General features: G+C 35.1%; 1 protein-coding gene and 1 non-coding gene across 4 annotated transcripts in view; both read right to left on the bottom strand.

Annotated features, from left to right (window-relative positions):
* The window catches only part of LOC124105151 (plakophilin-4), a 99,592-nt gene that overhangs the window by 48,136 nt on the left and 27,477 nt on the right, over positions 1-23,979 (bottom strand). For all 3 annotated transcript variants that reach the window (XM_058584923.1, XM_058584922.1, XM_058584921.1), the window contains exons 3-5: positions 9,507-9,697; positions 7,237-7,786; positions 808-996 (exon numbers count right to left, since the gene is read on the bottom strand). In XM_058584923.1, the coding sequence (XP_058440906.1) occupies positions 808-996; positions 7,237-7,786; positions 9,507-9,665 (898 nt within the window). In that variant the 5' untranslated portion in view covers positions 9,666-9,697. The remainder of the gene's footprint in view (positions 1-807; positions 997-7,236; positions 7,787-9,506; positions 9,698-23,979) is intronic.
* On the bottom strand, positions 1,824-1,928 carry LOC124105181 (small nucleolar RNA U13). Its single transcript, XR_006855662.1, has one exon. It is a non-coding gene; the product is annotated as a small nucleolar RNA U13 (small nucleolar RNA).

Here is a 23,979-nt window from a genome sequence, read left to right as displayed (position 1 = left end):
CAGTCTCTGGTCAAGAACCAATTCAAATACAGTCTTCTTTGTTTTGAAATTCTGGGAGGTAGTTGTCTTGAGGTAAGCCCTTGATATCACTGCTGCAGGAGTTTTCTGTGTGTGTGTGGTGTGTGTGTGCGTGCGCGCATATTATTAAGCCTGTAAGATTTCTTTTTATTCTTTTCTTTTTTTAAGATTCCACAAACCAGCCCTGTAGCATGATCTGGCAGCTCACACCACCATGAACTATAGCTTCTGATTCATCAGTTGCTATGGGGTGGAATGAATATGAAGGTTGGGATGTGAGGGTGCAATGCCCCAGCTCCCTGTTTTTATACATGCTTCTACTGCATCCTGTCCCAGTTGGAGTCCATGAAAAGTGATATCTTTTTCACATTTCGTATTTAAGTATTAAGAGGAAATCCAATATCTGAAAAAGGGTAATGCCAAATACACTTGGGCTCCATCCGTGCTAAATCAAAGACAACCAAGTCAGTCCTGTATGGATTCTCCATACTTGTTCCAGGCAACAAAATGACAAAGAAATATTTCAGCAAAGGCTTTCCTTTCTGTTTCCAACATGATTCTAATCCAAGGAGAATCAGATTTGTACCTTTACAAATTTATTCCTGAATTAACAGTATAATCACAACGTTCATTAGATTATACTAATATATCACCTATACAAAGGTACGAAATAAACTTCTGTTTCATTACTTATGTGACAACTAAATGAGCAACCTTCTTTCCTTCTAACTGGAATCTCAATCTCAGTAAAACCCTTCTACTATTGGGCCAGTGAAATAAGGAAGCCACCTGAGCCTGTGCGATAGAGCGCTGTCTGTGATCCTTGGAGCTCCACGGTTCCATGGTTTGGGCTTCGGTACACTGGGCTGTAATAGGTCCTCCCCTCATAAATAGGAGTAATGTGCAAGTCAGGAGACACAGCAGAACGAAGGTCTTGCCCAAGCTGACTGTGCTGACTAGCATAGGAACTCCGTAGGCCTAGAGGTGGGATAATGAACTCAATTAATAGCCGAGAAAATCATAATGAGGTTAAGAATCCAAGCCCTAATTAAAATCCTAACCAACAGGACCAAGTGGTAAGTCTAAACATCAAAACCTTTAAGTTTTACAGAAGAGGGATGCCAAGGTATGGTTTGTGTATGTGTGTATGTACTAGTTTTCTTGGCAATGTTTCTAATAAAAAAAAATTAAATGGTTTGATACTGTGAAATTCACTCCCCAAGAGTAATCTATTCTATAATGGTGATCAAATAAAGAATGCCTCTTATTATTATATAATATTCATTTAAAAATATACAATCATATGCTGCATAAAGATGTTCGGTCATTGACGGACCAAATACCATGGTGCTCCTACAGATCATACTTCCTAGTGACTTTGTGGCTGTCTTGATTTGTGTAAGTACATTCTATGATGTTCAAACAATGACAAAATGGATAGACACATCTCTCAGTATGCATCCCATCGTTAAGTGACCCAATAATGGTTCACACCCTCTTTTCCAGCCCTGTAGACCTGCTCCATCTTACTAAATGCAAGATGGGCTCTTAGGAGGCAGGGTACACTGAATCTCATACCTCTACATGTGACCTAATAGAGTGTTTATATAAAGTACATACTGTAAAAACAGTGGATGCTTAGAAACTGTTTTGACATACACCTCTACTAATTCACAGATGACTTTTATAGGAAAATATTGGAAATTTTACGATATAAGATTTGAGTATTATCAGTAAACTAAAAACATTTGTTATTAGGAATATTATTTTACTATTTGCTATCACTTTCTTTTTTTTCTCCTTCACGTCAGATAGGTAATGTGCTGACATCATGACGAGCTTTAGAGGGAGGCACATTTCACTCAACAGTGTGAATACCTAATTATCATGCTTATGAAACTGAAAAGGATCTTTTTTACCTTTTTAACAAAACCAAATGAAACCAAACCAAAAACTGTTGTTTTTAAAGGAACCCACATACAGATTCTTGTTAAGCTTCTTTCTAGTATAAAGAAAATGTATAAAATCAGTAGTTTTAAGTCATTTAAAGTATTCTGATTAAAACTGCTAATGGCTAATGTTTACATAAGGAACTCATGATGAATAGGTAGATTTCAAAAACGAACATTCTTTTTGTAAACAAGTAAATCAGTGTATTCTATATTATGATGCTCAAAAGTTGGTGATTTTTCAGTATTAGCGAGCACATTTGTTACTTAAGTTAGAATATCAACTAAGGTTATAACCCAAATATAAGCAAGAGAAAGTATAAACATTACAAACATATCTGAAGTCAGTTAGCACACATTTGCTTTAAAAAAGATGGCAAATAATTAACACAGTAATTATAAAAAGATAGAATCGTTCTCATCCTTTTAGCTTAGTTAATCAAATCACAATTAAAAGCAAATGGGCCTGAATATGAGTGATAATTATATGTTGCTTAGTGAGGAGTGGCAAGGAAGTTAATAAATACTTAGAGTCTCTAAAGTGAATGATTATTACCTACCCTGGACAGCAATGTGACATGGGAAGAAATTACATGAAACAATGTTGATTTTAGCACTGGTTCCGACTTGCTAAAATGAAGATCACAGTTTTGAAAGATCTCATAACTAGGATATTATCCAGCCAGACCTTCTCATTTCACAACTGAGAAAACAGAGCCTGAAGGGAAATGTGATCCACTCCCAGCAGAGAGCTACTTCCCTGGGGCTATAGGGAGCCACAGGGCAGTGTTTCCATATACCCCCCACACTGACATGACCATGCCTCAAGGACCAATGACAAGCAGTGTATGAGAAGCCTTAGACTCCACTGGACCCTTCAAAATATCAGGAAGGTTAGCCCGCCAGGGAAGGTCATGGAAGCGGATATACCTCTAGAGATGACATAGTAATTGAGGCTACAAAACTGTCTGAATTTCAAAGATTTTAGCTTTTTCTTCACTGGCACATTTTATATTCTATTCAGCAATGAATAAGCTCTATTTCCTTATGAAGCCCATGAGGATCTCAGACAAAAGTGTAGGAAATGCTTTTGTTAATGGTGACATAAAGTGGATGGGTGAATGTATCTAGTCCTTGGCAATTCCATCAGTATGATGGGTGACTGGAATACTCCATAGAGCCATCAATACTTTTTTTTGGTGATAGTGCTGGGAATTGAACCCAGGGCCTCCTGCTTACTAGGTGAGCACTCTACCACTAAGTTCCATCCCCAGCTCTACAAATACTCTTGATTTAGTGAAGACTGAACATCATTCACACTTGGGCAGAGGCAAGCCTAGGACCAGATGTTCAGGTCAGCTGAGCAGCCCCTGAACTCCCACCAGCACACTCTGATGTGAAGTAAGAACAAAGCTTTCTGCATCTTTCTCAGAATGCTGTATACTCACTCTGTAAGGACACCAGGCTGAATTCTTCAAAGGAATCCATGTTATGTGAAAAATACTGTGAACATTTACTCTGATTTCATAGGAAAAGTAACAAAATGAATATTTTTTTGGGGGTAGGGGGTACTGGTGATTGAAAATAGGAGTGTTCTACCATTGAGCTACATTCCAGACCTTTTTATTTTGAGACAGATCCCACTAAGTTACTGAGGACTTTCCTAAATCACCAAGGCAGGCCCAGCCTCTTGAATCACTGGGATTACAGACAGATGCCACTGTACCCAGTCAAAATCAGCTCTTCACCATTTACAAGTATAAAAAGTTACCAGCAAATATTTGCTTATTATAGCATTATTAATAAAATTAATATGTGTGACAAGCTGTAATGAGAAACAAGTCAAAATTATACTGAGATGTAGCACTTTCTTGGTACTAAAATCACTCTAAATATAACGACTATTTTTGTTTACATGCTCATGTCTTTAAAACATACACAGACCAGTAGATGAGCATTTAAAAAATGACATAGCCCCTTTATTAGATTAAGTAAAATGAATATGTATAGAAAGCCCACTGTAACTTGGTTTCACTGAAACTAAGATAGAAGTAATTATGTTGTACAATTTGTTTTAGAAATACTTTTTCATAAACATTTCTATAAATTAATTTTTAATAACCTATTTCTCCCTCCGTCCAAATAATGGCAAACACAGATACTCCACAATATTATTTACTCGACCAACTATTTCTATTTGCAATCCCACTAATACATATTAATTTACCAATTACATTGTACATATTCCATGTGATTTCAAACCTTCATATAGAAAATATCAGAAATAAACATAAATTTATTTTGAAACATTCTTTCTTTCCTTAAAACTCTTAATATGCTATGATTATCCCCAAATGAGTATTTTAGGGCATATGTCAATTTTTTTGGAAGTTTTTATATGTATTGTATAATCATTTAAATTATAATCAACAAATATTCAAGTCCCTAAATTTATTATAAAATACTGCTTTAGGTGTATCAATTATCAGGCTATTAATTCTTTGAAATAAAGAATGACTGCAAATATAATGGCAGGCACATCATTTTCTGAAATTAGAATATAAGAAAGCAATTCACAAATTAGGATTTATATTAGGAACAGGCAGGTGGCAGGAAGCAAAACTTCTCTAGGACCTCTTGAAAAAACTCTTTGCTTCTTTAAAAGACTATAGTTATTTCTAGAAAAACTGAGTAAGGGGCTAGGTCTAATTTATATGTTGAAGTGTAATGAGAATGGGGAGAAAAAGAGAATGGGTTCCTTAAGGGGTTTGTGTCCACTGTGATTACAGAAAAAATGCAAAGAGTTCACTACAGAATGTGAACTATATATACACATATAGTTATTTTATTTTTTTTTCACTATTTATATTCTCTATCTAGTGTATTTTTTTCTTTCCTTGAAGTCTAGAGTTTAATCTCACCTTTATGTCAGAAAATAGGTCTTTTAAAGATACCCCCCCATTGTTAAATGTGGAGAATGTATTTATGTCTTTATGTGCTGGCTTCTTGCCCAGGTCTCTGCATCACTCTCCTATAAGCAGGGCTTTCAACATGGCCCTTCTACACATCCATGGGGGGAATATGGAAGACCTCAGAACTATTTATCTTTTAAGGTCTCCTTGGGAGGTAGAATTTTATAAATGATTACTACATGCTTTTGCTGCATTCTTTTCAGAGGCATTCTTTGTGGAAAACATCTAAGCTAACTACACTCCTCTGGTGGTAGAATAGACAAGAGGTGGTTGTACCACTAGGAATTTCTCTGAGCTCAAATGTAAGTTCAATATATATTCTTCATGTAAATTGTTCAATTAAAAGAATCTCAAAAAGGCTTCACATTTCTTAGATGGTATAAGAAAAAAAGATACTAATTTTACCATGTAAAGAATTAGGAAATAAAAGTAAAAAAAAAGTATTAGAAATTCTTATAAGTATATAAAAAACAACAACAACAACAACAAAAAAAACCCAAACCCCAAAATGCCTCAGCAAAAATAGAAAAAAATACTTGAGAAGCATATTACAAGGGGACAATTTATGTCAACTATAAAAAAGTTTTTACAAATTACAAAAACAGAAAAGAGATTGTTCTGAGCCTGTGGTTTTAAGAAAAGATGAAATAAAATGGCTGACAAACACATGGAATATCCCGCTTCAGTCAGAGCCAATATAGGCCATTCATTTACAACATCCTCTTTATCTACCAGATTGGTAAAGATGAACATCCTGGACAGTATGCAGAGCTAGTGAAGGTGTAGGGAAACAGGTACACTCAAATTACAGATGAAAATACAAGTTCAGGCAACCTTCTCGGAAGGCAATTCAATACTCTCTCAAGGTAAAAATATGCCCATATTTTGAAACAGCAATTCTACCTCAAGAAATGGAACCCATACTTATCCTAGTATCTATGCAAAACATGCAGGAAGAAGAGTGTATGTTGCATAATATCTAACAACTAAGAATGACAAAGAAGCTAAAAGCCCATTAATAAGAAACTGATTAAGTTATACGTATACAAGAAAGGAGTTCTATGCATCTATCAAGAAAGAATGAGGTAGAATTCTCATACCTGTCAACCCATTAAGTCCCAGGTTTTCAATTCTACAAATATTTCAATGAAATCCACTCAGGTACATTAAAATAGATTAGAAATCATAATATAGAGCTTGTATATATTTTCATATACTTAAATATATATTTTTCTCAAATGCTGTAATCATTCACCTATTTCTTTTCTCAAAAGAACAGGCCCCTAAAAATAATAATTATTTCAAATTTACCATAAGTGGTATAGTTGCTGCTCAATTTTTTTTCAAGAGGTACTCCACAACTGAGACAATGGGATAAATGGATTAAGCAAAAAGAACAAGGAATAAAAGACATATATGACAGAATCCCATCAGTATAAAGAAAATACAACACAATGTATATTCATGTTCATATGTAATGTATATATTTATGTATGTAAACATCCTGGAAGACACATAAACTGGTTGATTTGGTGGGTGAGGGTGAAAGAGGAGATTGAGACTTCCACCTCTCATTTCATATTTTCCCGTTTATTTTTCATTTTTACCATTATGTATTTATTACTTTAAAATATATTTGACAACACTAAAGACAAATTTCAGTGCATTAAAAAGAATAGTTTTTACAGCATGTGGGAAATTCTTTGAAAAAAAAAAAAAAAAACCCGGAAGAGTACAGGTATAAAATCAAGGTCCTGTGCCTTTCTGATTTAACTGGAATAGCATTTAAACACAATTCATAAGAGCTCTGTACATTTCCTGTTGAGTTGCCCAAATCAGGGCAGCAGGGAGTGAAATCCACATTTTAGTCCACACTGTACAGCGTTTCTAAGGGAAAAATTTAATATTTAAACAGATATTCTGATAACATTTTAACACAGCTTATAGGTATATGTAGGGATAGGTCTGGCTAGTGAAAAATCTGTCATAAAAATATCAATATACAGCTTATAATTCCAACCAATTCTAAAATGCAAAATAAGTACATTTTAAGCTTTAATATTTTAAGGGGAAAATGTACACATTTGCAAAAGATTTCTGCTGATATAAATGTATATGATTTCATGCATTAAGGATTAGAGCCTGAAACACAAGTTAACCTGAAATTTATAGTATAAAAATTATCAAATAAAAACAAGAGTTTTTTTTTTTTTTTCCCCCACATTAGCATTCTGTATCAGTGGTAGTTGCAGGAATGATTCCCTGGGCTTTATGCAATGCTGCTACCTCTTACTCACCCGTCAGGCTGTCTGGTCGAGGTGGAACCATCCTCTCGTAAATGTCGTACTGCTGTTGTCCAAATTGCTCCATGTCATGAACAGTCCTTTGCAGTGAAGGTCCAAGATGCTGCGGTACTGCGGTCATCCCTGAGCGTTTGGGGGACGATGACCCCACCTGGCCTTGGGATGGGGAAGCTACTCGAGTCTGTGCATCCGTCAGGGTCAGCGGGGACCCCACTCTGGCGGTTGTTTGGTATTGAGGGGCTGGTCCGTTGGGATTGGAGGTCTGTCGGGAAGTGACTGACCCAATCCGCCGCACAGCTGTTGGGGAGGCGGGTCTCTGTGAGTACGGAGAGGCTGCCCGCTGAGCAGGTAACGTGGTGGAGGAATATGTACTGGGGTTCAGAGGTCTGGAGTCGGTCACTGACGGAGAGCCAAATCCACTACCCAGAGAAGTTCTCAGTGACCCCCTTGAAGGAGACACGCCTGTGCTGATAACATAAGAAGGAGACTGTGCTCTAGATGGAACTGAACTAACTCTTCTCATGGCCCGATTGGCTACTGATGGCTGATGAGAGGGGGGAGAAAAGAGAATGGGTTTATCCAGGGTTTTGTGTCCATTGTTATTACAGAAAAAATGCACACAGCTCACTACAGAATGTGAATTCACTATTTATTTTAGGCACCCAAATTTCTTTTCCACTTTATGCTTTAGAGCTAGATCTTAGATCTTAATTTTCTTCACTGTGCATTTCTTCTACTTTGTCTTTTTTTTTTTTTTTTTGGCGATTTAATGTGAATCCTAAAATTAGTAAAAAGAAATATAAAGACATTTAATATTCTTTTTGTTCTTGTCTTTACATTGTTTTTTACCCTTTTGCCTATGCATTTTTCACAACACATAGGACATTTTGTTCCAAGTGCCATGAATAACTCATGAGTATGAAGAATCACTGGAGAAATATACTTACTTAATTCCCTGTGAATCAAAGTTTGGCCAAGGTTATGCATTTTTGTAAAACAGAAAGAATTTTTTGAAGACATCATTCTAAATGTAGCTAGAGGAGTGTTTATAAATGGTTAGTCATTATGGGTTGGCCCTGCTAATAACATGAATGTGTTCTTTTGACAAGGAATAAATGAATGTTTGGATTGAGTCTAGGCACAGTGCTCTCCTCTGTGAATTTACTTCAAAGAACAGCTTGGCTGCACAGGTGCTCTAGCCACATTCGTTTATTCCTTTAGCTCAAGAGTAGCTTCTATTTTCTTTTTACCTCCTCTGATCTATGAGTACTTGGCTTTAGCTGATAGACTTAAAGGGATGCAATAAAGGCACCCTCCTATCTATTCCAGTGGGAAGAATGCTCAAAGTCTCTGTTGGATCTTGGCCTATTCAGCTGGAAAAGACCAAAATGGAAAATGAACATTTCTGCCATGGATCATTTTACTATTAATCTGTAGACTCCTATAAACACAAAGGGCATCAGATACCTTTCCTGCTGCTGCGTAACAATGAAGAAAAATTGTAGTTGGACTGAAGAAATGGCTGAGGGGAACAGGCGTGGGAAGAAGGAAAGCAGACTGAGAAATGAAAATAGGGCTCCAGATGATAAACCCAGGACCAGGCTGCTTGGTTATCTCCTGAGTGATTGCTAAAGTCCAGTTGCTGTCAACCCCATCCACATTTCATTGTAACAATAAGAAAAGAAGCAGGATGAGATAAGGACTTTGTACACCCTTGGATGTTATAAGCGGATGTGTACTTTGTCTCCAGGTGCCATAAGCAACTGGTCTGCTGAAACACCTGCTCTAAGACCTCTAATGTGTGTGAGTTCACAATTTTGGAATGGTAATAGCTATGGAGAGAAGGTAATATGTGGAGTTTAGTAAATAAAGGCAATAAAGATAGAATTTTAAATTAGGGAATAATTAGAAAGTTAAAATGTGTGCAAACTACATGTTACAAATTCCATCCAGTTCTTTTAACGGTCCCTCTGGACTCCTCAAGCCAAACTTCTTATCTATAGAAGAATCATTCTATCTTGCCTATGAATGTATTAGAATTCATTAATAGGAGCTAATTAACTGGAATAAACACACTTTTAGATTTTTAAGCTTAAAAATTCCTTAACACTGTAACTCAAATAGTATAAAATGATTCTGCTACTTTATCCATTCTATAAATTAAAAATTGCATGTATCAGCATTACTTTTAGTAAGGGAAAGCTGTAAAAGGTATTCAGCGAGGAGGGTACTTATTTATAAGGCTCTTGATATGTTTGGCTTACCTGAACCAATGTTTGTCCTTCAGCTCTTGAATTCCTCACCAAATGGTTATTGTTTGATCCTATGAATGAATGCTGCTGTCTATTATCTGCCTTGCTCAAGTTCTGGTTGTTGTGGAAACTCCCTGCTTCCTGGTATCCACTGTCAGAATAAGAATTCATTTGTGTTGAACTTCTTGAGTTACCCAAGGATCCTACAGAAATGAAACCAGAAGAAAATATCTTTATTATACAGTTCTGATGTTCATTTTCAAAAAGAAAATATTGAAAGCAAATCTAATACTTAAAAGATAATACAACAGACCCTCACTTTCATGGAGAGATGTCTGTTCTGGTGAGTAGAGGGTCCCTTGTTCTGGCTCTGTCCTGATGAGATAGTTGTTGGGGTGGACAGTGTCAGAAACTCTAGGTTTGCTTACACCAGTATTTGGCACATCTGTAAGTAGATAAGTTTAATCAGCTAACTGTAATGATAATTATTACATAAGAACTTATTTTAAAAGGTTCAGATATTTGTCAACAGCATTTTATAATTTGTTAGTACATAAATGTTTTTTACCTTAAATAGCTCAGTCATTTTAATTCTTATCTATATGAATGTTCCACATAACAAGCTTATGATAATATTATTTTTAAGAGAGAGAGAGAGAGAGAATTTTAATATTTATTTTTTAGTTTTTCGGCAGACACAACATCTTTTTTTTTTTTTTTGTATGTGGTGCTGAGGATTGAACCCAGGCCGCACGCATGCCAGGCGAGTGCACTACCACTTGAGCCACATCCCCAGCCCCTTATGATAATATTTTGTTGAATTTCATAAATGTTTGTCTTATTACAAGTCCCAAATTCACCTTTGCACTTGTGTTAAATCAAAATGTGCAAAGTGATCTTTGTTCCCTCTTAGAAAACACATCTCTCAGACGTCTTCCTCCAAGAAGATTAAGAGAGAATGAGAATGATGACCAAGTATTTGTGCAAAAGGTTCTCTATAACTTCCCCTGCTCCCTTTATTGTACTGGGGATTAAACTCAGGGTGCTTTACCATGGAACCACATCCCCAGAACTTTCATTTTATTTTGAGACAGCGTCTCCTAAGTTGCCCCGTGTGGCCTTATACTTGTGATCCTCCTGCTTTAGCATCCTGAGTAGATGGAATTGTAGGCATGGGCCACTGCACACAAACTTTCAAAATAAATCCTTTTATAGTGATCACTTTATGGGGCTTGGTGAAGAAATCTCTGAAGGTAGGATAGACTTTTATATTTCATGTTATTTACAAGCAAAGGAATTTTATAAAGTTTTCAGAGTTTCAAATAACAGAAACTTTAATTTCTTACACATCGAATTTATTCCATTGGTCTTTCCTAGATGAATAAAGACAAGTCTAATCTTATCACTGTTTTCCCTTAACCAAACCCATCTCTTCCATTATCTCATTTTATTTTCAACTTTACCATTTGTCATATTGAACTTGGGAAAAACAACAACAAGAACAACAAACCACTTAAACTCAGTCTATCCCCTTCCCCATTCTAACTCAAGATTTTTATGCTATAAACTTAGATGTTGTAGATCATCCTGCCCTTTCCCAAATCCACTCAAATATCCTCTTTTCTCCAGGATCTAAAAAAAATATTTTCCCACGAATAAAGTCTTTCTTCAAATTCAACCTTTATGATGTTAACAGATTTTTTTTTTTCCAGGAATACTGCTTCACTCTTACTTCAAAGATGTTAACTAAGTCCATATTCTACTCTTAGCTCAACATACAACAATCCTAAGGATTTCAATATCTTTATTAGTCTTTCTCCCTGGCTTTTCTTCTTTCTTTCCTAGGGCCCTGTTACAAACTAGGCTCAAGGAATGCAGTTATGAGAAAAAAGTGTGCATATGTGCATGCACATATGTGCATACATGTTCACTTGAGGGAAAGGGAGATAGGGAAAAAAATCCAATAGGAATTAATATCCAAACAGCATCCATTTACCACAGGAAGCCAGCTTTTCCTTTGGGCATAGCACTTACCATCCTTCTCCACTGGAATATAAACTTAAGGAGGGCAGAGGCTTTTGTCTGGGTTGTTTACTGTTGTAATCTCAGTACATTGAACTCAGCAGGTGCTCAGTAAATATTTGTTGAAGAAACATATTCCCAGTAAATAGCAGCTTCCCTTTATTGCTTACTGATTCATGCTTAGTACTGTGCTGTAGCTTTACCTTATTGTATATTTGCTATGTAAGCAAAGTAAAATTTGTAGACGTTGCAAGCGAGTTTGGAAGGTGAATGTGAGGTTTAAGGGAGAGCTGGGGAATCCCACTACATTCTAAATCTCTAACTTGAAGTCATATTCAAGCTCAAGTAGGTTTTGTTTCTCAGCCTCTGGAAAGATGTGCTGACATTCTCAGTACATGTCCTTAAAGACCTGTCTCCTGATACATAATTTGACAGTATTCTACTAGGTGGAAGAGTTCTGTGATGGTTATGAATTCTCGAGACTGGAATTTCAATGAAGATTATAGACTGTATGTGGTTTCCCTGGTACATGCTGAAACATGATCTGAGTCACTGTCAGACTAATACTGGAAAGTGATCTGCTTCATTTGTAAATCTTATAAGTTTCCAGAGTTCTAAACATTCTTACACAGCAATTCCTAAAGGAGTTTTGTTAAAGAATAGGTAAAAGACATAGAGTATACTATGCTAGAAGAGTCACAGGGAATTGGAAAGCCTGGGATAACTGTAGAGGAGCTGACAGCATTAGGCCTATGCAGCAGAGCAGTTTACCTTTATTTCACCCAGGAAGGAACACAGGAATAGCAATATGAATTAGCAACAAATTATAGATAGACCGTGACAGCCTTAAAACTTCACAAACATGGGAAAATGCACTGTCTTTAAAACAAAGAGATATTCAAACAGTGCTCAATTTTAGTTTTAATGCAAGATAAAACCTGTGACATCAACACATCAAGGGGTTTGGCTTGGAAATGCCAGGTGGAAAGCAGTGTCAGGATCTGAAAAATTATCACCATGGAAACCAAAAGGCTGCCCTAAAAAAAAAGAACCCACAACTATTCAGAGGTATTAAACAGGAAAAGAGAATATACACCCTAAAAAATCATACCGGAGCAACTATGTCTTTTCAACCAATGAAACATTTTCTCAGAAACTAAACACAATTGTTGCAAGTAATTGTGTTCATTCAAACTCTTTTTTTTTTTTTTATGAGAAGCTACATAAAATAAATAACCTTTCAGCAAACACAACTTACAAAATTTGTTATTCTACACTGGTAACCATAATTGTAAAACTTAAACAGTATTAGTATTTCCAAAATTGCAAAAATGAAACGAACATTAACCTAAAAATATATAGATATGTTACTTCCAAATGTTATCACCTGACTCTCTTTCATATATTTGAAAATAATATGCCCCAAGAAACAGAGTATTTAAACAGACACTGAGATGGTATCTAGAACACTAAAATACTAAATGCTTATGTACCCAGAATCTAACTTAAAGTTTTAAATGACTGGGTTTAGAGAATGGAATATAGGTTTTATGTCCAATGTTAAAAGTAAATGTTTAAGTTAGAGTTGTAAAAATGTGACAAAAGAGATTTATTTAAAATGAAGTATAAATCAACCAATTTCTATAGGCTGAGTCACTTTTCTACTTGCACAGTGAAGTCCAAACAATAATGAATTTCTACAGAGACAAAAAGATCCTGAAATGTCTTCTAAATAATTAAAAAAGTTAAATGGCTTTCAAAAGTTTTACTACTATTTACTTTATTTCTTTGATAACCTGTAATTCATAAATTTTAAACATACATATGTATAAATGTATGACCACAGAACCACATATCTTAGATAAAGAGAGGACCCATTTCCTAATTTCTGTATAAAATATTCCTGATTGTAGAATGGCAAGGGTCACATTTACCCATTATGTCTTACTCATGTGATCCTACTTTAAAATGAATGTCTTTTAAAACATATGTTATGTGGAATGAAGAAAACACTAACCAAAAATACCAGAGAACACACAGACATATAGAATGTGATTAACCATTTCACGACTAATGCTGGAACCTATAATTAAATAGCTGACACACTGTGATTTAACACGATTTGGACAAGAAACTGAGAGATAATTTTAATAAGTAAAAATGTCAAATAGGATGTGAATGCTGCTTCCTTAATCTATGTACTGAAGAACACATGTTACTTTAAAAAAAAATCACAAACATGTTTTTGGGGACACCAAAAATATATTGTGGGGGATTTCCACACATTGATTAGTATCTACCAAGAAAATGTATATTTAAAAATATAGAACTTGAACATGCTTCAAGGTGGAATGAAATCCCCATCTGTGTCTAAGATGGGAGACTATGGAACCAGGGTCATTCTTGCCTGTTATATTTTATCTGAATGCTCCAATATTATTTTAAAAGATGATTAATATGGAAAAGTAGAAGGTTATATCTAAGAAAAATATGAGCAGGTAAAGAATAATAATGCTGTAGGGCTACGAAAATCTGATCCATTATCCATCTCAATAAGATCACAGTAAAAAATGAAATATAATGTGGATTATCTTATGTGTTTTTGTGACGTACATCCCCAAATATACAAAGTATATAAAACATGATTAGCAAAAAATCCTCAGTAAAGAATCTGAAGTTATTAAAATGGCTCTGCTTTGTTAATTTGTGTGTCTTGTTGTTTATACTGTATCAAGGGAAAGGTCTGCACTGTGTAAAATCACCATGGAAACAGGAACCTAGAGATCAGTTAGGAGATTTTTAGTATATACAACCTGGTAACTAGTCTTTCACAGTCCAGCATGCTATAACATCACACTGGGTTCTCCTTATTTGTGAGTTGCTATGGAGTTTAGATATTTGCTCTTATGTAAAGATGGTGTAATGTGGGTTCTAGTAGGAATCTTGAGATAGTGTGTCATATAATGTTAAGGCATATGATACTCTGACAGTTTCTTTTAACTCTCTGGGCTGTGAGTTTAGGTTAGGTGATCATACCCAGAGACAACAATTCATGAGAACTTCCTGTTTTGAATGAGGGAGTCCATTGTGCACAGAGGTGCAGAAATATGCGGGTGCCTCCTATCAGTAAGAAGGAGAGCTGTGGGCTTAATTCTGGAAGAGGATCTGGGATATGACCGTGCAAAGATTTTTCCTCTTCAGCACCTTCTGTGAAACATAAGATGTATTTCTACAGTTGACAAACTAATTATCAGAGGGAATGAGGTCATTGGAAACCATTGTTTCAGAGTGAAAATGTAAATATGGTAATAGAAATATAAAGCACCAAAAGTTCTTTGGTTCACAGGAAAAAAATGGATGCTGACTGATATTTAAGAACATTACAGATACTTAAGAGTTGGCTGACTCAGATTATAAACTACTATATACATGATATCTAAGAATTGAATTTTAATGGAAGTAAAGGCTAGAGAGAAAGGGCAGAAAACCATGTTTCTTGAAACTATTTCTAGTTTGATTCTCTTGAGTATATCTAGGTTCTTGGGTCTTATGAATATTTATGTATTTTTTAAATTTATTCTAATTTTCATGTCTCTGCTTGTACACAAAGTAGAGTCATACTATTTGTGTCTGAAATACATGTACTTAGGGTAATGATGTCCATCTCATTCCACTGTCTTTCCTACCCCCATGGCCCCTCCTTTTCCCTTGCCCTATCTAAAGTTCCTCCATTCCTCCCATGCTATGCCCCCCACCCCCATTATGAATCAGCATACTTATATCAGAGAAAACATTCAGCATTTGGTTTTTTGGGATTGGCTTACTTCACTTAGCATTATCTTCTCCAATATACATATATATCACATTTTCCTTATCTAGTCATCTACTGAAGGGTATCTAGGTTGATTCCAGAATTTAGTTATCATGAATTGTGCTGCTATAAACATTGATGTGGCTGTGTCCCTGTAGGGTGCTGTTTTTAAGTCCTTTGGGTCTAGACCCAGGAGTGGGATAGCTGGGGCAAATGGTGGTTCCATTCCCAGTTTTCCAAGGAATCTCCACACTGCTTTCCATATGGGCAGTGCCAATTTGCAGCTCCACCAGCTATGTATGAGTATGCCTTTTCCCCCCACATCCTCACCAATACTTACTATTGTTTGTATTCTTAATAGCTGTCATTCTGACTGGAATGAGATGAAATCTTAGAGTAGTTTTGATCTGTATTTCTCTAATAGCTAGAGATGTTGGACATTTTTTCATATTTGTTAACTGATTGTATATCATCTTCTGAAAAGTGTCTGTTCAGTTCTTTGGCCCATTTATTGATTGGGTTATTTGTTTTTTTGATGCTAAGAGTTTTGAGTTCTTTATATATCCTAGAGATTAGTGCTCTATCTGATGTGTGTGTGGTAAAAGTTTGCTCCCATTCTGTAGGCTCTCTATTTATCTCACTGATTGTTTCTTTTGTTGACAAGAAGCTTTTTAGTTTGAATCCATCCCATTTATTGATCCTTGATTTTAACTTTCGCACTATAGAAGTCTTATTAAGGAAGTCAAGGCCTAATATGACAAGTGAAGGTTTGGGTCTATTTTTTCTTCTATTAGGCATAGGGTCTTTGGTTTAATTCCTAGGTCCTTGATCCACTTTGAGTGAAGTTTTATGTATATTATCTTTTAAATATTAATAATGGCTCTAAAACTTCACTCATCTAGAAAATGTTACATGAAAAGGCTTGGGAAATAGAAACCATTAATGAAGTATTTTCTGGTTCACTTTAAAAATCAGCTAGTATGCTCTTGAAATTCACTGTTAAAAGCTTGTCTGCCTGGATTCAACGTTCTGGTTTAAGTAAACTGATAAAGCAGTGCTTTGATTTCTATAATAACAAACCTGAAATGTATTTTAGTTTTGTATATTACCAGAAAGAGGTCGTATTCATAAATATATTTCTAAATTCTATTCAAGAATACAAAACCATCAATAATAACTCCAGAAAAAAGAAACCGGAATAGGAATTTCTACAGGTAGTCATGTTATCAAAATGAGTGTTTATTAAGTATTTTTAGTCTAAATGCACATGTCACATATACCATAGAAAATTTATACTTTATATCTATAAAAGAAAAAGCAACGAATTAAGAAATATAAAGATAAAAAGAAATTGACCAGATGTATAAATTGTCTAAAACCAAGTTTAACAGGTATTGTTCATAAATGGCCACAGGGCTTGTGTTTTCCACATCAAAAGTTGGAAAAGAGACTAAATAAAAGATTCACTATAATCTGAAAAGTCAGTAGCCTATGGAAAATACAATGAAGTTCTCTAAAGCCACTCCAGAATATTTTATTTTTTAAAGATACATTTTATACCTTTTGGGGAAAAAATGTTACCAAATACAGATATGAGAATATCTGAAAATGACAACTATAAGATACTATATTCTTTTGTTAAAAGGCAAAACAAACCAAAAACCCCTCTCCATCTCCATGCAAAAAAATACTCCACATGAACCTGTAAAGGGAGATAAACACTATTAAAAAAAATGGTCCTTTTGAAATAGCAAAAGATAAAAGAAATTTTTTATATTTATCTCTTGGTTATCTTTTAGGTAAACTTTAAGAAGATAAAGTTAAACTAACTGTGGCATAAGAATGATGTCTGAAATATAGATGGTAGACATTCCCGTTTCCCAAAGTAAACTGAACAATTAAGGCTCAGTGTGTTGAGGAAGTGGTGAAGGAAAAAGAAGAGTTTTCAGACTTGACAGTTTATATTGTATTTTAAATAGTTAATATAACATTTCTTCCCATAGCTCTAAAAGCATGAAAAAATTTAAATATTTATTTAACACATCTGTGTCAAACATAGAATGTTAAAGACTAAAACTCGACGTCTCATTTTCATACAAAGTGTTCTCTCACTCCATTTTATACTTTTGTGATATGTTCACATATTGCACAATTGGCCCAGGATTACTCAGATACATGTTTGCTAAAGCAAAATGCTAATATTCTTGGTTGTTGCCCATGCACAATCATAGTGATGAATTTGTAATTTTGAACTAGAAAGGCTGACCTCTAATCCTATTCAGTTGTTCTTTTGTATTTAGTAACCATGGGGCGCTGGTTCTAGGACTGCCCCAAATATAAAAAAATCTATGGATACTCAAGTCCTTTATATAAAAAGATGCAGCATCTGTAACTATATAATCCTCTTATATACTTTAAGTCATCTCTAGATAACTTATAATACCTAATACAATATAAATATTATGTAAATCATTGTTATACAGTATTGTTTAGGGAATGACAGCAAGAAAAAAAGTCTATACACAGTTAATACAGATGCAGCCATTGTAGGCCTAAATACACAGTAGTATCAACAACAATATGATGTTAAAATATTTTCCATCTTCAGTTGACTGAATTTGTAGATGCAAGAGCTGACTGTACAAGTAATTTTGTTTGATAAAAGTTCACTTAACAAAAACCTAAGTATATGGAAACACAAATAGTATCTACTGGCTCAGAAACTCATGTCATCCATTTCATAGCTGATTTCTTTTTACTATTTTGTCAGGAATAACCCTTCAGAATGTGGTCAAAATTTGGCTGGCTTTAGCTTGTCATCTGATATTCCACTTTAATGTTTCAAGTGTTTATTAAAAAATTTACACTTAAGTTGCTTAAAATTAAAGTTTTCAAACATACACACAAAATATATATGTAAATATATATACAAATAAAATAAAAAATGTACAAACCAACCGAGGTTTAATACTTATCAATATCATGCCACAATTTTTATGCTCCATTTATCTTTTTCCTTTCTTCTGTTACAGAATTTTAAAACAGACCCATCATATGAGCTCATTTCAACTGTAAATATTTCCATATGTGCCTCTATAAAATAAGGATATTGTAAAACCTTAATTATTTCATAACACTATATAATGACTTTATATTCAAATTTTTCTGATGTCTCAGAAATATGTGTTTAGTTGGCATCAGTCAGGCTGAAATAAGGTTCTCTGATTGTTTTTGAGTACAATGGTTACTTACATCCCTTAATCTAGACAGGGGTTGCTGCTCCTTCATTTTCATGTTCTTGACTCACTGAGGGAACCATAGCAATAAACTTGTAAGCTCCTTCATATTTGGAAGTTGTCTAATCTTTTTTTCATGGTGCATTTACATATTCCTCTAACTTCAATATCTCTTTAAGCAGAAAGAGCTAAAATCTTTCAGGTCAAATCTTTTGGTCAGAACACCGTATGGCTAGTGCTCATACTTCATACCATATAATATCAAAACTTTCAGGGTTGCCAAGATCAATCAGCTTGTTCAGGTAAGGGCAGTGTGATCCTTCTACTGTCAGTTTCACTGTCACCCCTTCTTTTAATGCAGTGGTTCTCAACTTTAGCTGCACACTGCAATCAGCTGGGTTGAAGGATGAAATTTAATTTAAAACCTATTGCTGCCTGAGTCCCACACCCAAAGAGTCCACTTCAATCAGTCTAAATTGTAGCCAGAATATTGGGATTTAAAATAATTCAGGAGGCAATTCTAATGTGCAGCTAGGGCTCAGAACCTACAGGGTTTAGCATCCACCTATGGTCTTTGCTTAAAGTGATTACCTCACTAAGACTTGATAATTGGTGATTTTTTCTAATATTATTATTCTTTCTATATTTATCAGCAAGAGTTTTTATGGCATGTTTTAGATGGTTAGTGATAGATACAGTTATTTGGTTATGGGGCATAACATCAATCTATCTAGGACAGATAAGGTAAACTTAAATTTTTTTTTTAATTACTAGTTTTTAGGATAAGACAGTAGTTTCCAAAATTTGCATCCTAATCCTGGGGGTCTACTTAAAGACTATCTTTGCCTGGTTTTCACTCTAAACTCTTGAATTTAATTGGGTAGGGTGAGGCCTGGGAATCAAGGGTTAAATAGCTGTACTAGTGCTGGGTGTGGTGGCACATGCCAGTGACTTAGGGAGTTGAGGCAGGAGAACCTCAAGTTCAAAAGCAGTTGCAGCAATTTAGGGAGGCTCTTAGCAACTTAGTCAGACTCTGCCTCAAAATAATAATAAAAAAAGAGGGCTGGGGATGTGGTTGGTGATAAAGTGCCCCTGGGTTCAATTCCTGGTATTGCCACAAGCACCTCCTTAGACCCCCGCTCTCCAAAAGAAAAACAACTTCACTGGCAACTCTAAGGTTTTAAGGTACCAAAAAGTTTGGGAACCTCTGGAGTGAGATAGTGAGATGTTGTGCTCTAATTACCTCCAATGATGATAATTAAGAAGTTTGATTTCTGCTTGTTTTGATAGTGGCTATTGCTATTTTTGGGGGCACTGGGGACTGAACTCAGGGGCACTTGACCATTGAGCCACATCCCTAGTTCTATTTTGTATTTTATTTAGAGACAGGGTCTCAATGAGTTGCTCACTGCCTCGCTTTTGCTGAGGCTGGCTTTGAACTCACAATTCTCCTGCCTCAGCCTCCTGATCCACTGGGATTACAGGCATGTGTGCACCATGCCTAGTGGCTACTGCTTTTTTTATTGATAGAAAAATATATTTGATTCTTCTGAGCCAGAATTAAAAAAAATTAAAGAAACATTATGACAATTTTATTGAATTCTAAGATATGGTTGATTTCTAGTCTTCATAAGAGCTGATAAAATAACAGAGTGGTCTGGGTTATGTTGAAGTTTTCATGGAATGTTAAAATTAAATGAATATTTAATGATTTCTTTAAATTATTTTATTCTGTTTTATCTGTCCACAAACCTAATGATATAGGGAAACTTGAAACAACTGATTTTTTAAAAGTTTAATAACATTAAAACTTCAAGTATTTATCAAGACTTATATTCTGTGTGTGTATATGTGTGTGTGTGTGTGTGTGTGAGAGAGAGAGAGAGAGAGAGAGAGAGAGAGAGAGATTGAGAGAGACAGACAGAGAGAGAGAGAGAGAGAGAGAGAGAGAGAGAGAGATTGAACTCACAGACTTCTATCACTGAGCTATATCCCCAGTCCTTCTTCATTTTTTATTTTGAGACAGAGTCTGGCCAAGTTGCCAAGGTTTTCCTTGAACTTGTGATCCTCCAGCCTTAGCCTCTTGAGTAGCTGGGATTATATGTGTGTACCACTATTCCAGAAAGATTTATATATTTTTGTACTCTGGTAACATAGAAAGCACAAATTGGAATAATAGTTTGTATCAGTAGGGGTATAGATCATTAAGCATTTTTGATGGGCAAACTGACTACCAACATAAAAATACAGACACTGAGCTGGGGCTATAGCTCACTGGTAGAACACTTGCCTAGCATGTCTGAGGAACTGGGTTCAATTCTCAGCACCACATATAAATAAATAAAATAAAGGTCCATTGAAAACACATACACATACATGCACGCACACATACTATTGCCCAGCAGTTGTATGTACTTAGAAGCATCTACTTGACAGAAACTCTCAGATATGCAGAAAAAATCTTTACCATTGTATGTCAAAGGGAAAACTTGGAGAAAAACCTAAAATATCTACTTATAATGTTTATATATAAAATTTCAAAATAATGGATAGTACTCAGCCATTAAAAAGGAGGAAGCACATCTTTATATACTCACATAGAAACACACAGTTTTACAATCCTGTTAAGGGAAGAAAACTTAAGTCACAGAAGAATGTGTAATGCATGCTCATTTACGTTAAAGCAAAGCAAAACCAAATGTGTGTGCATATTTACACACACATGCACATGCATACATACACTTGTATTCACAGTTTGTATTTTATTCAAGACTTCTCTTATACATTGTATGTGTGTGTGTGTGTGTGTGCTTCTAGAAGTGGAAGGCATGGTCATGGTAGGGGAAGGTATAAGAATGAAGCAAATTTTTACCATTTACTTCAGTTGCTTCTAGGCTTTTAAGTTAAAAACAAACAAAAAAACAAACAAGAGTATCTTACTTTCATCATAAAATACTAAAAGGGTAAGAACAACCTTAATGGTAGCAGTCTGGATCTTTGGTTCCATGTGTGTGGAACGAAGACCACCAGGCATGACTTATGTGACTATAACAGGCCCCCAAAAATAAGGGACATTTGAAAAACTGGGGACTCCAAGTTTTAGAAGAAATTCTTATCCTCCTGGTATTTAGAAGAGAAACAGGAGGGAATATTTGATAAAATTTTATCACATGTACAGTTTTTAGCCATAATAAATCATAAAATCTCAGATCTTCAATAAAATAGTGTCACAGTAGTCCTTTATATATGATTGCTGATCTAATAGCTCTTGTGTTGTAATATACAATACAAAACAACTTCCTATTGTATTTCCTTTATAAACTCAGTACATTTATTTCTACTGAGGCATAAAGTGTTCCCATTTAAGTTCATATCTTATCTCATGACATGCTGATGATTTTTTGTGTTGCAAATTACTTGCTCCAGATGGAGGAAAAAAGAAAGATAAATTGACTTAAGTCTAGTCTCTCATTTATCTTTTATCTTTACTACTTGTGTTTGTGTTTTTAAGCTCACCCTGGTGGCAGAAACTTGTGTACATCTCAGAAACAAAATTTAAATACACAAACAAAATGCAAAACCTACTGCTGTATCCTTAAATTTAGCAGTATACATTAACTACTAATGTCAACGTAAACTGCATGGTAATGATTTAAATGAACAGCCTGTTAAAATCATGACATTTCAATACATGTCACACAATAAATGACTGTCACACTCTAAAGGTTAAATCATTAGTTTAAAATATCTATTTTACTACAATTGTCTTTCTTTCCATATTTATTGTTAAACATGAAAACTCATGTTTTCTTGCCTTTTCATCCAGGATGATCTATTAATCTCTAATGCCTTCTAGGCCAAGCAGAAAACTCCCCCACTTTCATTATCCTTTCTGCTAACTTGTTGCTTACTATTAGAGACTCCAATCTTTTTTGGCCTCTTGAATTTCTTGCCTATGAACACCAATGCCTCATCATTTAACATTCATCAATTTCTTGAGCACTTTTTTCTTCTAGGGACCATGTCAGTGTTAAAAACAATGGGTTGGACCTGCTGCTGGTAGGAACACACCAGTGCCTTCCAGCCAGCTCTGCAATGTGGGATGCTCCTGGTCTAATCTCTGGAAGAGGAGGGGTGATTCTGAGGCTGATTTCCCTCCCTTGCACTTCACAGAAAAGTTCTGAAATTGGCAGCCTCCCAGATGCTAGTATTTTTTTTTTCTTGGAACAGAAAAACTGTGAAATTGTGACTTGTAGCAAATTTCACTTCACAGGATGTGGCTGGAGGACTTAAGTACTACCAATGATCATTTTGAAAAAAAGGACTCCAATCTTTGGCGTCAACATATAGCTTCTTTCTGATGGTTAGCATACACTGTTATAGCTATTTTTATGACTAAATTGGTGGGGTTTTTTCTTCTTGAGAGTGCTAAATCCAGCTCTTTTTTTTTTTTTTTCATGAAAGACATTTCACTTAGTATTTTCTACCATGGAGGATTTTATATGCATGCATCTGCATTCCTGCTTCCCTCAGTCCTTTACCTGTTATTCTAGTATACATTTTCAAGGATTATGATGTTTATTTTCTATTTCATTATGTATTTTCTTAAAAGATGCCTCGAACTTTGAAAGAATATGATATGATACAAATATATAACATGTTAAGAGATATGAAGAAGTGAACAATGAAAAATGACACAGCAATAAAACAGAAACAGACTGGAGCACAAGAGGACATTCCCTCTGAACTCCTGTTCCAGCAGAATACATGAATCTATTAGACATGAGAGGCTAAGGAAAAGACAAAGCTGAGACACAAAACAATCAACTTTTCTCCTCATGAAAGAAAATAAGATGTACATTTATGTTTTATAAAGCAAATATGTGACACAGGTAAGCTAGAAAATGCAGAATAAGGAAGAGAGAGAAGGCACAAGGCAAGATAATGATCCAGCACAAATGCATCAAAACAATTTTATTACTTCTAGGAAAGTAATACAAGACCCGAGAAAGTAAAAATGTCTGGTAGAGCTGGCAGGTCTTCTTCACGTTTTAGGAACTATTTAAAAACTTTGGATTTTTATTTTCAAACAGCCTAACTTCTCTAGCACAAGTTAAAACCAATCACTATCCACAAAAACAAAAACAAAAACAAAACAACAACAACAACAAAAAAAACAAGCAAGCTAGACTCTCCTGAAGTGAATTATAAAGAAATGGAAATCTTCTCTGCCTAAGGCATTCTAAGTTCTTCCTCACAAATTGCTGCTGCAGTAAGCTAGCTTTTTAAAAACAAAATTCAGCAGCTGGGCTCAGTTTTCACCATTCAACAGAATATAACATCTCGAAGACACCTGAGTAGGCAGTGATCTCTCCGGGGCAGGAGGCACCAAACCAGCACCTTGCTAACAATTCGC

This window comes from Marmota monax, unplaced genomic scaffold (genome assembly GCF_021218885.2).
Source record: "Marmota monax isolate L192 unplaced genomic scaffold, Marmota_monax_Labrador192_F-V1.1 WCK01_AAM20220418_F8-fsc00129, whole genome shotgun sequence".
Classification (NCBI taxonomy): domain Eukaryota; kingdom Metazoa; phylum Chordata; class Mammalia; order Rodentia; family Sciuridae; genus Marmota; species Marmota monax.
The sequence above is the reverse complement of the archived record's forward strand: the minus strand, read 5'-3'. Positions and strand labels throughout refer to the sequence as shown.